The sequence below is a fragment of the Schistocerca cancellata genome, chromosome 2 (assembly GCF_023864275.1).
Source record: "Schistocerca cancellata isolate TAMUIC-IGC-003103 chromosome 2, iqSchCanc2.1, whole genome shotgun sequence".
Lineage (NCBI taxonomy): Eukaryota > Metazoa > Arthropoda > Insecta > Orthoptera > Acrididae > Schistocerca > Schistocerca cancellata.
In genome coordinates this window covers 687750193-687764806 of record NC_064627.1, presented here as the reverse complement: position 1 = coordinate 687764806, position 14614 = coordinate 687750193, and the positions used below count along the sequence as shown (strand labels likewise).

Here is a 14614-nt window from a genome sequence, read left to right as displayed (position 1 = left end):
AATTGCTGATGACCTAGAAGTTATGTTCTGGAAAAATTGTAATAGTAAGTGTTTGGGTAGAGAGTAACAGCGAAAGGAAGTAGCAGTTTGGCACTAACAAGCTTACCATGATGCAATTAGAGGGAGCTGCATTTGATACAGTTAATTTAGAGTCTTCTGCAACTGTGATCATCCTGATAACAGTGAGAGTTAATTATTCCATAGCTACACTGGCAACAACCTCTGATGTGTATTGTACTCTTTACACATTCAGGTATTTCCTGCAGTTTAATGCCATTTGGAACAAATCTAAGAAGTCAATATCTGTGTTGTCACAAAATTATGAAAGTCACTGATTCAGTCCTTGCACTGAGTTCAGAATCATTGACACACACTTGGTTCCTGGAACAGTGCCATAAATTGTAACCTTTATGCAAACACCACAACAAAAATTGTCTCAGTCCTGTAAATCAGTTACTTGAAGAGTCAAAATATTAAAGTGGAGCTCAAGCAACAGGAATAATTTCATAAAATATTTCCTACGTCTCTTTTTGCTCCACTGAAACTGAATTACTGTACTCTGCTTTATATTGGAAGAATGAGTGAGACCACGGCTTCAGTTATTGTGGTAGCCTGAAAACTGATATCAGCATTGTTATGTTCATAGAATTCTTTTACATTATAAAATGGAATTACTTAATCTTAGAGGCATTTTAACGGCATGGCAATTTTGATATGGGTTTTGGGATAATTCACTTTGCATGAATTCCCACTTTTTTGCAAGTGTCCCTTGAATACTGTGGCCTGCCTTGTTCTGATACTGTAGTCACAAATCTGTTCCATGACATCAGATTTCACACCTTTATTTTGACAAAGAGACAGGTGTCAATGTACAGATTTACAACAATCAGTAGTCTGAGTCTACTAAAAATAGATGGAAACAGTACTGCCTGGGTCGAGACTTAAACATTACATTTTTGTATTTTCTAAAATGCTGGTAATGTGAGAAGTGTATTCCCAAACGAGAAGACCACATGAAATATGTGACTGGAAGAGTCCAAAATAATCTGATGAGAAAAAAACATAATGAATTTACCCACTATGAATCTGAATGCTGTCTTGTGACTTTGCAGGCACATGATGCAGTAAGGACACTATATAAGCAGAGCAGAAACAAATGGGGAGTCACTCGAGCAACAATATGGGCTGCAAATGGGGAAATCTATTGACGTGAGTGACTCTGAAAAGAGATGATTGTTAAGAACCAGCATGTGGAATGAGCATCTTAGAAACCATGAAGCTGGTTTGCCATTTGCTGCCTACTGTTGTGAGCATCTGTGGAAAGCGAAACAACTAAAAGGTGACAGTGTGCTGGGCAACCAAGCCTCTTCACAGAACATGGAGGTTGGAGACTTACCCATTCTGTAAAGCAGGGTAGATGGCAATCTGTGGGAAATATGGTGACAGAATACAGTGCTGATGCAGGCACAAGTGTTTCAGAGCACACTACTCAGTGGACACTGCTGAACGTGGTGCTCCACAGCAGACAACCCATATGTGTTCCCATGTTAATCGAGGGACATCATCAGTTACAATTGCAGTGGGCACCAGATCATAGAGATTGGGCTGTGGGTCAATGGAAATGTGTTACCTTGTTGGATTAATAACGTTTCCTGTTTCACTAGATTGATGGTCATGTTTGGATATGCCATCACTGAGGTGAACAGTTGCTCAAAACATAGACCACAGTGTGGACCCCGGCTGGTGGGGAAAGTATTGTTTTTAAGAGTCATTCATCTGGGCTTCCATGTCCCACTGAAAGCACTTTGACTGCTGCGGACTGCTTGAATATTATTGCAGACTACCTACATTACTTCTCCGACAGTGATGGCATCTTCAAGAAGAATATCTGCCCTCATCACAAAGCCAGACTCATGCTACGGTGGTTTGTCAAGCATGATAGTGAGCTCACACTGATGCCTTGGCCACCAAATTTCCCTTATCTTAGCCTGATGGAACATGCCTAGCAAGGTTCAGATGCCAGCTCTGTGACCAAGAACTGCTGTCCCATAATTTACAGGAACTGTATAACTTTTGTATAAATACCTGGTGCCACTTACTTCTGGGACCTACTATTCAAATCTATGCCATGCAGAATCACTGCTGTATTGGTTTCCAAAGATGGACCAACAGACTATTAAGCAGATGGTCATAATATTTTGGCTCATCAGTGTTTTGGCTCCAAGGCAGTTCTTACAAACTCCATGTCTAAATTTTTGCAGTTTATAGGGTTGTAGTGTGTCTTCTTGCAGGCACATTGTAATCTTCACCCCAATTTGAAGTCAATATGCATTGTAAAAGTTCAAATGATATATTTCCATCCCCTTGGATAACCCTAAAACAAGTTGTTGTGTTTTCTCTAGAGTATGGAGTAATCTATTTTATAAGAATTGGTGGAGTGGAAGTCTGAGTAATTCCTGTGTGTTATCAGCAGAACATTGATGATCTGATCTATGAAATGAGGCAGCAATATTGAAAAAGAAGGATCCAGTGATACAGCCATGGGGAACATGAGTACCAATCTCTGTGAAGGAAGAGTGTTTATTTTTGATTGACACAAACTGCCTCCTGTCATTGTAGTTGCTACTAATGCAGAAGTATGCACACCATAAAAATTCAGATTTGCTGAGAACATCACACAAAAAACTAGTCATCACCACAAGACGTCATGTTAATATTGTGTAACGCCACAAATGACCATGACAATGGCCTCAGTTTGGTGAGGAAAAGAGTCTACACGTTTCATCAGGTATGCCTTATCCATCTGAGGCCACTCATTGATGATTAAATCACACAGAGCTGCCAGATTGCAAGGATATTGACTGCTACATCTCACCTGCTGTTCCAGATAGTCCCACACATTATCTATGGCATTAAGATTAGATGATTTAGAATGGCAGTTGAGCTGCAATGGGGTGTCTCAGTGTTTGCAAAATCAGAAACTTATATGTGTGGCCATGTGAACACTGCTGTTGTCATCTCGTAATGTCAGAGTGTCCATACTCATCATGATGCTGTAGAAGAAAGGGTAATACTCAGTTGCTGAAAATGTTGAAACGAACATTCTAGTTCACCTTCATGGTACTCAGAATGAGTGGATCCAAACTGTGTTTTGAAACCCCTTCTCCCCTGTGACTACTTCCAGCTTTAACTAAATCCTTCACATATTATGGATTAACTGCCTCATTCAGCTGTCAGTACACTCTACACTTTGCATAAAGAGGCAAAATTGTGTCTCATCAAACTACACACATCTCCAGCCAACTACTGTCAGTATTTATGTTATTTGGTCAATGGACAATGTGACTTTATGTGGTGCCACTGAGAATATTTTGCAAAGTACCTGATACCAAAAGACCATTGTATGTAGTTCCCTCTGTAATATTCACTTGGAAACTGGTTGAGATGAACCTGTAATCACTGGCGGCAGCAATTTCTTTCTGGTTCAAAACCGACTGTTATTGACAAAGTGTGACAGCTATTTCTGATCACTGTCAGGTAGGATCTTCTTAACGGCAACTGTTTTTACATTACTATGAGTGGTAAAAAGTACCTTGTAGATATCACTGTAGGGTCTACAATGATATACCAACACATTAGCCAACTTGACTTACGATGTGGCCATGGGCACATCCAAACATGGTAGCTCCTTTCTGCCATTCTACTGACCCTCATCCAGCCATCTTATGGTCCTAATTTCTTATAATCAAATGGCACATAGATACCAGTTCATTGTCATGGTATACAAAGTAATGGAGACTCACATAATCACCTGGTACAAGATCTATAGCACTCTACAGGGACCAGTATGGGAGACTAATATACTGTCCCGGGAGCTTTTTAAGGTATCAAAGTGAATTTAGTCAATTATGCTTGTTTGCATAAGTGCAGTAATGTAAGTGCCACCATATTCTTGTTTCCAGAGGCTGTTATGTTTGATGAGTTAACTGCAAAAGGGCACATTGGCATTGTTGCTCCATTGGTATCTAAACTGACTGTCAACAAAGAAGATTATGCATCTCGAAGTAAGACTTGTTTGAGTATATGTAAACAATATTATTACTTTAGAACACATTAGTACATTTACGACTGGGAAATATCATTGTGGTAGAGATTTCTCACCGTTTTTGTTTTTTCCAATTTGATCTCTTGGGCTTCAACTTCACACATAGCCTTGCATTTATTTGGTATACCTTCTATGTATCATTGGTAATCAACTTTTTCTGTGTATAAGCTTAGGATATTTTTTCCTTTGATTTATAAATAGTGTCCTTGTGCTCAGTCTTGGACACTTATACACAAAGTCCCAATTTGCTTTTTTTGTAAATTGACTGTGCATAAAATGTCAAAAAACATATACTGTTCCATGAAACCCCCAGAGTATCCAACAGCATCAAGATTAGATGTGCTTGAATGCTAATCATAATTAACAAAGTCTGCAAAGTTTTCTTCAAGCATTACTTCACAGGATGTCAATGAGTGTATATCTTGTAATCTTGATAGATACCACCAGCAACTGAGAAGACATGCAACAATATCAGATGAACCCAGTCTGCAATGAGATCCCTCAGTGGACACTTTCCATATGAATAGGTATAACATTGTAATACAGCTACAACCAGCAGTCTCTACTATGGGCGCCACGTGTGAAAGCTCTATATTCAGATATTCCACATCAAACATGGCGTTCTCTCAGTATCTGTAATAAATATGCATCCCATTATCACATTTATTCAAGCAGATGTCCACTGTGCCACCCATTTATCATGTGGATCGATCAGCTGAACAACTTGTTTGGTGATATTAGTGTCCCAGTTGAATGACATATTTGTTGAACTGTTGTTAATCCACATCTGCATTTATACTCTGCAAAACATCACTCTTCAGAGGGCTCATTTTTATTCCAACACCTTAAATCACTCACAGTGCTCTTATTAAGAGCTTACAATAATATAATTCTAATATAGAGTGAGAATTACATTTTGACACTTCATCTTAAAATATTCCCAATTCCAAACTTCCATACTAAATGCTCTGTGGAGTCATTTACTTCATGATCCCAGCCAGATCTGCCACAACTCCACTACAGTTAGTCTCTACACACATTTAGGAAATTAATTACTGCCTGGCACTGCTTTCTCTTCTCTGGCATTACCATTATTGATACCAATGCTCTTGGTACTTCAAAGCTAACTACACACATGAAACAAGATGATCTGTGATTCTTGATGAATAGTGGTAATTATTAACAACCAAACTTCACTTAAGGTTATGTGCTACCAGTAGTTAATGCATAAAATTCAAATAATTTTCAACAGAGCTTAAAAGCATCACACCACTTCCAAGACATCACACCAAATATAATGGAGCATAAATTTGTACCTCTAAAAGTTGTATCTACATCTACATCTACATTTATACTCCGCAAGCCACCCAACGGTGTGTGGCGGAGGGCACTTTACGTACCACTGTCATTACCTCCCTTTCCTGTTCCAGTCGCGTATGGTTCGCGGGAAGAACGACTGTCTGAAAGCCTCTGTGCGCACTCTAATCTCTCTAATTTTACATTCGTGATCTCCTCGGGAGGTATAAGTAGGGGGCAGCAATATATTCGATACCTCATCCAGAAACGCACCCTCTCGAAACCTGGCGAGCAAGCTACACCGCGATGCAGAGCGCCTCTCTTGCAGAGTCTGCCACTTGAGTTTGTTAAACATCTCCGTAACGCTATCACGGTTACCAAATAACCCTGTGACGAAACGCGCCGCTCTTCTTTGGATCTTCTCTATCTCCTCCGTCAACCCGATCTGGTACGGATCCCACACTGATGAGCAATACTCAAGTATAGGTCAAACGAGTGTTTTGTAAGCCACCTCCTTTGTTGATGGACTACATTTTCTAAGGACTCTCCCAATGAATCTCAACCTGGTACCCGCCTTACCAACAATTAATGTTATATGATCATTCCACTTCAAATCGTTCCGCACGCATACTCCCAGATATTTTACAGAAGTAACTGCTACCAGTGTTTGTTCCGTTATCATATAATCATACAATAAAGGATCCTTCTTTCTATGTATTCGCAATACATTACATTTGTCTATGTTAAGGGTCAGTTGCCACTCCCTGCACCAAGTGCCTATCCGCTGCAGATCTTCCTGCATTTCGCTACAATTTTCTAATGCTGCAACTTCTCTGTATACTACAGCATCATCCGCGAAAAGCCGCATGGAACTTCCGACACTATCTACTAGGTCATTTATATATATTGTGAAAAGCAATGGTCCCATAACACTCCCCTGTGGCACGCCAGAGGTTACTTTAACGTCTGTAGATGTCTCTCCATTGAGAACAACATGCTGTGTTCTGTTTGCTAAAAACCCTTCAATCCAGCCACACAGCTGGTCTGATATTCCGTAGGCTCTTACTTTGTTTATCAGGCGACAGTGCGGAACTGTATCGAACGCCTTCCGGAAGTCAAGGAAAATGGCATCTACCTGGGAGCCTGTATCTAATATTTTCTGGGTCTCATGAACAAATAAAGCGAGTTGGGTTTCACACGATCGCTGTTTCCGGAATCCATGTTGATTCCTACATAGTAGATTCTGAGTTTCCAAAAACGACATGATACTCGAGCAAAAGACATGTTCTAAAATTCTACAACAGATCGACGTCAGAGAGATAGGTCTATAGTTTTGCGCATCTGCTCGACGACCCTTCTTGAAGACTGGGACTACCTGTGCTCTTTTCCAATCATTTGGAACCTTCTGTTCCTCTAGAGACTTGCGGTACACGGCTGTTAGAAGGGGGGCAAGTTCTTTCGCGTACTCTGTGTAGAATCGAATTGGTATCCCGTCAGGTCCAGTGGACTTTCCTCTGTTGAGTGATTCCAGTTGCTTTTCTATTCCTTGGACACTTATTTCAATGTCAGCCATTTTTTCATTGGTGCGAGGATTTAGAGAAGGAACTGCAGTGCGGTCTTCCTCTGTGAAACAGCTTTGGAAAAAGGTGTTTAGTATTTCAGCTTTACGCTTGTCATCCTCTGTTTCAATGCCATCATCATCCCGGAGTGTCTGGACATGATGTTTCGAGCCACTTACTGATTTAACGTAAGACCAGAACTTCCTAGGATTTTCTGTCAAGTCGGTACCTAGTATTTTACTTTCGAATTCACTGAACGCTTCACGCATAGCCCTCCTTACGCTAACTTTGACATCGTTTAGCTTCTGTTTGTCTGAGAGGTTTTGGCTGCGTTTAAACTTGGAGTGAAGCTCTCTTTGCTTTCGCAGTAGTTTCCTAACTTTGTTGTTGTACCACGGTGGGTTTTTCCCGTCCCTCACAGTTTTGCTCGGCACGTACCTGTCTAAAACGCATTTTACGATTGCCTTGAACTTTTTCCATAAACACTCAACATTGTCAGTGTCGGAACAGAAATTTTCGTTTTGATCTGTTAGGTAGTCTGAAATCTGCCTTCTATTACTCTTGCTAAACAGATAAACCTTCCTCCCTTTTTTTATATTCCTATTAACTTCCATATTCAGGGATGCTGCAACGGCCTTATGATCACTGATTCCCTGTTCTGCACTTACAGAGTCGAAAAGTTTGGGTTGTTTGTTATCAGTAGGTCCAAGATGTTATCTCCACGAGTCGGTTCTCTGTTTAATTGCTCGAGGTAATTTTCGGATAGTGCACTCAGTATAATGTCACTCGATGCTCTGTCCCTACCACCCGTCCTAAACATCTGAGTGTCCCAGTCTATATCTGGTAAATTGAAATCTCCACCTAAGACCATAACATGCTGAGAAAATTTATGTGAAATGTATTCCAAAGTTTCTCTCAGTTGTTCTGCCACTAATGCTGCTGAGTCGGGGGGTCGGTAAAAGGAGCCAATTATTAACCTAGCTTGGTTGTTGAGTGTAACCTCCACCCATAATAATTCACAGGAACTATCCACTTCTACTTCACTACAGGATAAACTACTACTAACAGCGACGAACACTCCACCACCGGTTGCATGCAATCTATCCTTTCTAAACACCGTCTGTGCCTTTGTAAAAATTTCGGCAGAATTTATCTCTGGCTTCAGCCAGCTTTCTGTACCTATAACGATTTCAGCTTCGGTGCTTTCTATCAGCGCTTGAAGTTCCGGTACTTTACCAACGCAGCTTCGACAGTTTACAATTACAATACCGATTGCTGCTTGGTCCCCGCATGTCCTGACTTTGCCCCGCACCCGTTGAGGCTGTTGCCCTTTCTGCACTTGCCCGAGGCCATCTAACCTAAAAAACCGCCCAGCCCACGCCACACAACCCCTGCTACCCGTGTAGCCGCTTGTTGCGTGTAGTGGACTCCTGACCTATCCAGCAGAACCCGAAACCCCACCACCCTATGGCGCAAGTCGAGGAATCTGCAGCCCACATGGTCGCAGAACCGTCTCAGCCTCTGATTCAGACCCTCCACTCGGCTCTGTACCAAAGGTCTGCAGTCAGTCCTGTCGACGATGCTGCAGATGGTGAGCTCAGCTTTCATCCCGCTAGCGAGACTGGCAGTCTTCACCAAATCAGATAGCCGCCGGAAGCCAGAGAGGATTTCCTCCGATCCATAGCGACACACATCATTGGTGCCGACATGAGCGACCACCTGCAGATGGGTGCACCCTGTACCCTTCATGGCATCCGGAAGGACCCTTTCCACATCTGGAATGACTCCCCCCGGTATGCACACGGAGTGCACTTTGGTTTTCTTCCCCTCCCTTGCTGCCATATCCCTAAGGGGCCCCATTACGCGCCTGACGTTGGAGCTCCCAACTACCAGTAAGCCCACCCTCTGCGACTGCCCGGATCTTGCAGACTGAGGGGCAACCTCTGGAACAGGACAAGCAGCCATGTCAGGCTGAAGATCAGTATCAGCCTGAGACAGAGCCTGAAACCGGTTCGTCAGACAAACTGGAGAGGCCTTCCGTTCAGCCCTCCGGAATGTCTTTCGCCCCCTGCCACACCTTGAGACGACCTCCCACTCTACCACAGGTGAGGGATCAGCCTCAATGCGGGCAGTATCCCGGGCAACCACAGTCGTAGTCCGATCGGGGGATGCGTGGGACGAGCTGGCCGTCCCCGACAAACCCCCATCCGGACCCCCACAGTGATGCCCATTGGCAACAGCCTCAAGCTGTGTGACCGAAGCCAACACTGCCTGAAGCTGGGAGCGAAGGGATGCCAACTCAGCCTGCATCCGAACACAGCAGTTGCAGTCCCTATCCATGCTAAAAACTTGTGCAAAGAACGTCTGAACTAATCTACAGAGAGCGCAAACAAAACGACACAAAATTGAAGCGGTTATTAAAATACAAGATTGCCTAGTAAATGCAGTAATGCTGCCACTTGTGCACTGCTGACACACTGCTCGGCGGCAGAAGGAGACTACGCGATTTAACACTATTCGAGTACTAAAACGTGATGCTACAACTCTCAAATACTATAATACGCCCGAAATTTATGAATTAAACAATGCAAGTACCAAAAACATGCAAAGAAATTAAGAATTAAACTATGTAACAAATGAGTGAGCTAGGAGTATACGACTTGCTGCTGCAGCTGCTTATCCAACGGCGGCAGGGAGCACACTGACTGATAAATTCATAATTCACTTGAGAAAACTGGAAAATTAGGAGGAGACAGAATTGCTGACCTTACCTTATCCTCAGGGGGCAAAATCCAGCACCGCCAAGAGACACATTTAAAAATGAAAATGCTATTCCTAACTTTCATCTTATGCACACAACAGCTGGGTCCCTCTCAATCTTGAGTTTGTAGACCTGTCCTTCCTTGCCAACTTCCCTAAACCTGTCCCTCCTTTCTCCCTGATGAAAGAACAAACAATTCTGAAATTTAGGAATAGTGCTCTTTAGAGCCTCCTCTAAAATTAGTGTATTGCAAGTAAAATTTGCACAGCATTTAACATATGCAATGCTTTTAACAGTTAAATGTAACAATGAAAGAAACTGATATGGAACATGAGAGAATTTCCCAAGGATGTGTGTGTGTGTGTCTGTGTGGGTATGTGTGTGTTTGTATGTCTGGAGCAATACTGTATTGCCCAAACCTTGGTAAACATACAGCTTACTAGGCATACTTCACAGAATAAAATAGTATAGGGACAGGATACAACTATTTGTGAGAGTGAGGAAGAGGCTAGCAAAGTACTGACAATGTATGTTTAGCTCTGGAACACCTGGAGATAATTCACCCAAACTTGAAATGTATAACACATATCACATGGAAAAAATAGTGATGTAATAAGACACACTTAGCATCCAGATACATGGGTACGGTAGTGAAGGTAGTGAGATATAAAATACTTATAAACAAATAACATTAGCATCAAACCCATAATGTTTGGGGTTACTATGCTGACAGGTGACAGTCCTGATGTCATTTAACCCCTAAGGGTGATGGTGGCAGTAAGAAGGGGTAACATGTGAAGCAAAACTCTGGAATGCTTGTGGCAGTTATAGCCAAACTTGGTATGTGTACGACTTCATATGTGCGTATGGGTGGGTGTGGCAATAGGGGAGGGAAGAGGAAAATAGTTGTACAGAACTTTATACACATATGGTTTACTACCTGGGAAAAATTACTGTGAGGATATGGCACCATATTTAAATAAACTAAGTTTGTTTTCCCACTTCAGACATATATAATTCCTATCCCTATCTTTCCCTACAAGACTGGGATAAATAGCAGATCTCTGGTAATCAGCTAGTATAACTATAAAAAATATGTAGAAATTTTAACATACCAACATACGCAGTGACAAACTTGCTTCTTTCATTTGGAGGTATCCAGTTAGCAGTCATGCAATGCAATGAAGGTAGTGCATGGCCCTAAAATCCAAGAACAGAAGTGGTCATTAAACAAGCAGTTTGATCAGAATTTTTAAGGCTATTTTGTTTTATAAAGGTAAGACTCTGGTTAAGATTTCTGTTTGGAAACATTACAGCAATATGAAAATGATAGACTGCTGCTCACCACGTAGAGGAGGCACTGATTGGCAGGCAGGCAGGCACATTGAGAAAAGACTGCTAGCTAGGATATAGCTACTGGAATAACTTGTTGATCAGATGTGGACAAAACAAAACACACACACATTCAAAATTTGTGCACACACAAAGCCACTTTCATCTCTGGTCACTAATGCCTAGTAGCAACTGCATCTGAGGTGAGAAAACCATCTTGGTTTAGGTTGGTTGTGGGGGTACAGGGTACATATGGAAAACAGAAAGGGAGGGATAACAGGAGAAGGATGGGGGAAGATACTAGTGCTGCCTGTGGGAGTGGGAAGGAGCATACTGTGTGATGGGGATAGGATAGTGGGTAGTTAAGTTTAGTAGTGCTGGTGGATGTGCATGCATGTGTGGTGGGGGGAGGGGGGGGGAGAGGAGAGAAGCAGAGAAGGGAAACTAATATTTAGGTACGCTATGAGACCAAAGGATATGCTGCAATTCAGAAAAATTGGTAATGGCTGGAAGAATCCGGATGGCACAAGCTATGAAGCTGTCTTTGAAGTAGAGTGGTCCAGCTGTGTCTTGGCCACCATTTGTCAGTGGCTGTTCATGTGGACAGACAGTTCGTTAATGGTCGTGCCCACATAGAATATGGCACATTGGTTGAAATTAAGTTGATAGATCACATGACTTCTCTCACAGATGGCCCTCCCTTTGATGTGATAGAGATACCTGTGACAGGATGGGGCTAGGTGGTAGAGGGAGGACATATGGGACAGGTACTGCATGTACGTGTATCACAAGGATATGAGACATGGGGCAAGGGATGGATGCATTGGTGAAATAGGATGGACAAGGATATTGCATAGATTGAGTGGGTTAGTTAGTCAGTTAGTTAGTTATTTACATGATCCACAGGTCATTTGAATGATTATTTTATCAAAATGACATGGGACAAGTCAGGTTACTGAATATGTATACATGCTTAGTGTTAACATTAATGAACACATTATTTTATAATCCTATTCGTGCAACTACACTTAAAGATTTTTTTTCTTTTTATCAGCTGCTAATTTTAAATAGAAATTCATCCATGGGATAAAAGGAGCTGTTCAGGAGAAATTATTTTAGGCTATATTTAAAACTTGCTTTGTTACTTCTCAGATATTTTACATTATTGGGCAAATGATCACAAATTTTCATTGCTGCATGTTGAACTCCCTTCTGAGCCACTGACAGCATGCCACAATTGGACATTACCAGGAGATACTGACCAACTGTCTGAGGGTACTGACAATAAATTGCCAAAAACATGGAAAGACAACAAGCACCCTAGGTGATGTTTTGGAAGGTGAACTGCTGGCACAGTCCATGTCCTAGCAGAGTAGCATGTCAGCTAGGAGAAGAAATGCAGGTCATCAGGCAATGTGCTGTGAAATGGCAGTAAGGGAAATGACTGTTGAGTGGAGGAAAGCTGCAGAGGGCCCTACCTCCCCACATGCATCCACTGGAACTGCTGACAGTGCCCTGGAGTACAAAGTGTACCCATGTGGGAGAGAGATTTGCAAGGGTGGCCACTCCAACTCCGAGTGATCCACCGACGGTGGTGCAGCCAGTAGGGGGTATGGAGCTAGTTGATGTGTCGATGCTCCAAACCTCTTGGAGTATCAATTACTGAAGGATGGCACCCAGGGGTGGCAACCACTGTAATTGGTATCCGTGAAGATATTGTTCCATATGAATGTGCCCAGACTGCTGAACCTCTGAGGGGGGAGGGTGGAGGGGTATCACCCACCATATTGGGTCCAGCGTCTGAAGGCTGTGGTGCCAGGAGGTGATGGAGGAGAGTATGTGGCTGTTATCCACAGATGTGCTCTACAGGCTGTGGTCATGGACAAGGTTGGGTGGTCCTATAGGTGCTCAGGGATACCATCAGTGCTGCTGCGGTGGTGGATGCACCCAGTGCTTTCAACATTAGTTGTTTAAATGTTCACACCATCTGCACCACTTCACCACTAGAGGATAGGTGAAAACTGGGCTAAATGGGGGATTGACGCCATTGGCATTGCAGAACTGTATAGAGGCCTTCACTGGGAAGTGTGAACCATTGTCAATGGTGAGAATCTGGATAAACACATTGAGTGTGGTGGCAGTGGATGCTATGGTAACCACTTATGGGTAGTTGGAAAAAGCAGCCATGACAATGATGCACAGAGAGCCCAGAAACGGACCAGCAAAGTCCAGATGAATGCAGTCCCAGAGGTGACGGGGGCTGTGGGCCAGGGGCTGAAAGACTGAGGTGGAGTAGCCTGATGTTGGGCACATGGAGAACAGTTTACACACCATAACCTCCACATCTGTGTTCAGTACTGGCTAGTAGGCATGTTGCCTGGCAAGGGGTTTAATAGGTGATGTACCCTAATGTCCCCAGTTAGGGACTTCCAGGATATGAGGGCATAAAGTAGTCGGGATGACAACTGGGTGGATATCCATCTCTGCATCCAGCAGGAGAACATTGGAGACAACAGACAAATGATGAGAGAGGCAAACCCAGGCCTGGAGCTGGCTTCCATGATGGGTGCAGTGTGCTCAGTGATCTGGACAGTTTGCAAGTTAGAGAGTCGTGAAACAGTTGGAACAATATGGGAGACCACACTGCTTATGCCGATGCAATGTGGTTGGGTGCTCAGAGGCCATTGACATGTTTTAAAGAAAGTGACAAATCATGACATCGACAGCAGGTTAAGGACTAAAGAGCATTCCGTCCCCATGGTGGTGACTGAACAACTGCTACCTGGGGATCATCCATAAGGCATTCATTTGCTGCCTGCACAATCTCAAAAGAGTGTGTGATTTGCAAAATATCATCCAAGGAAGGACTGTCCAGCTAGAGGGCTGTAGTACATATGTCCAGATCAAGGGCCAAAATCGAACTACCATGTCTTGAATCAAGATATCTGTATATGAGGTTTGCATCCAGTGCAGCTGGATTTGAGAGGTATCCAACTTCTTTAGCAAGAAAAATGTCTCTGGGGAAGCCCAAGAAAGGAAGAGCAGCCACTGGAGAGTGTCATCAGAAACTCAAAGAGTAGTGCCTGCAAATATGTGCCCAAATTTTCTTTGGTGTCATTAAGTGGTGGAAATGCAGGTGGGTAGATTCCACCTGGGAAGCAACCACAGACTGGATGGGTTGTGAACCCTGAACCTGCAGACATTCTGACAAAAGCTCACTTTCCTGATGTTGCATGTCGGTTTGCTGCTGCAACTGCTGTCAGAACAGTTTTGCATTTTCTGCTGCAGGAGCAGCTTTTGCTGTTCCACGAGTTGCATGAGTTTCGCATCCAGAAGACACTGTTAACCTTCTTCTTAGTCACCAATTATAGTAACCAGAATCAGGCAGCCCCATGAGACACTGGCCAAATGCCTTAGGGCATTGAACATGAGCCACTGAAAAACTCAGAAAGATATCAACAGCAGTGGATGGACAACATGGCAGAATGACAAGTCTAGAGAGTGAACCAAATTGAGGGCCTACTCATAGCAATTCAGGCACCAAACAATGATGAATTCAAC

At 43.0% G+C, this 14614-nt stretch overlaps 1 protein-coding gene across 1 annotated transcript in view; it reads right to left on the bottom strand.

The window, feature by feature from the left end:
• Positions 1 to 14614, bottom strand: part of LOC126147842 (sialin-like) — a 119016-nt gene that overhangs the window by 45737 nt on the left and 58665 nt on the right. Inside the window, exon 4 of the mRNA XM_049915720.1 lies at positions 10837 to 10921. Within this exon, the coding sequence (XP_049771677.1) occupies positions 10837 to 10921 (85 nt within the window). The remainder of the gene's footprint in view (positions 1 to 10836; positions 10922 to 14614) is intronic.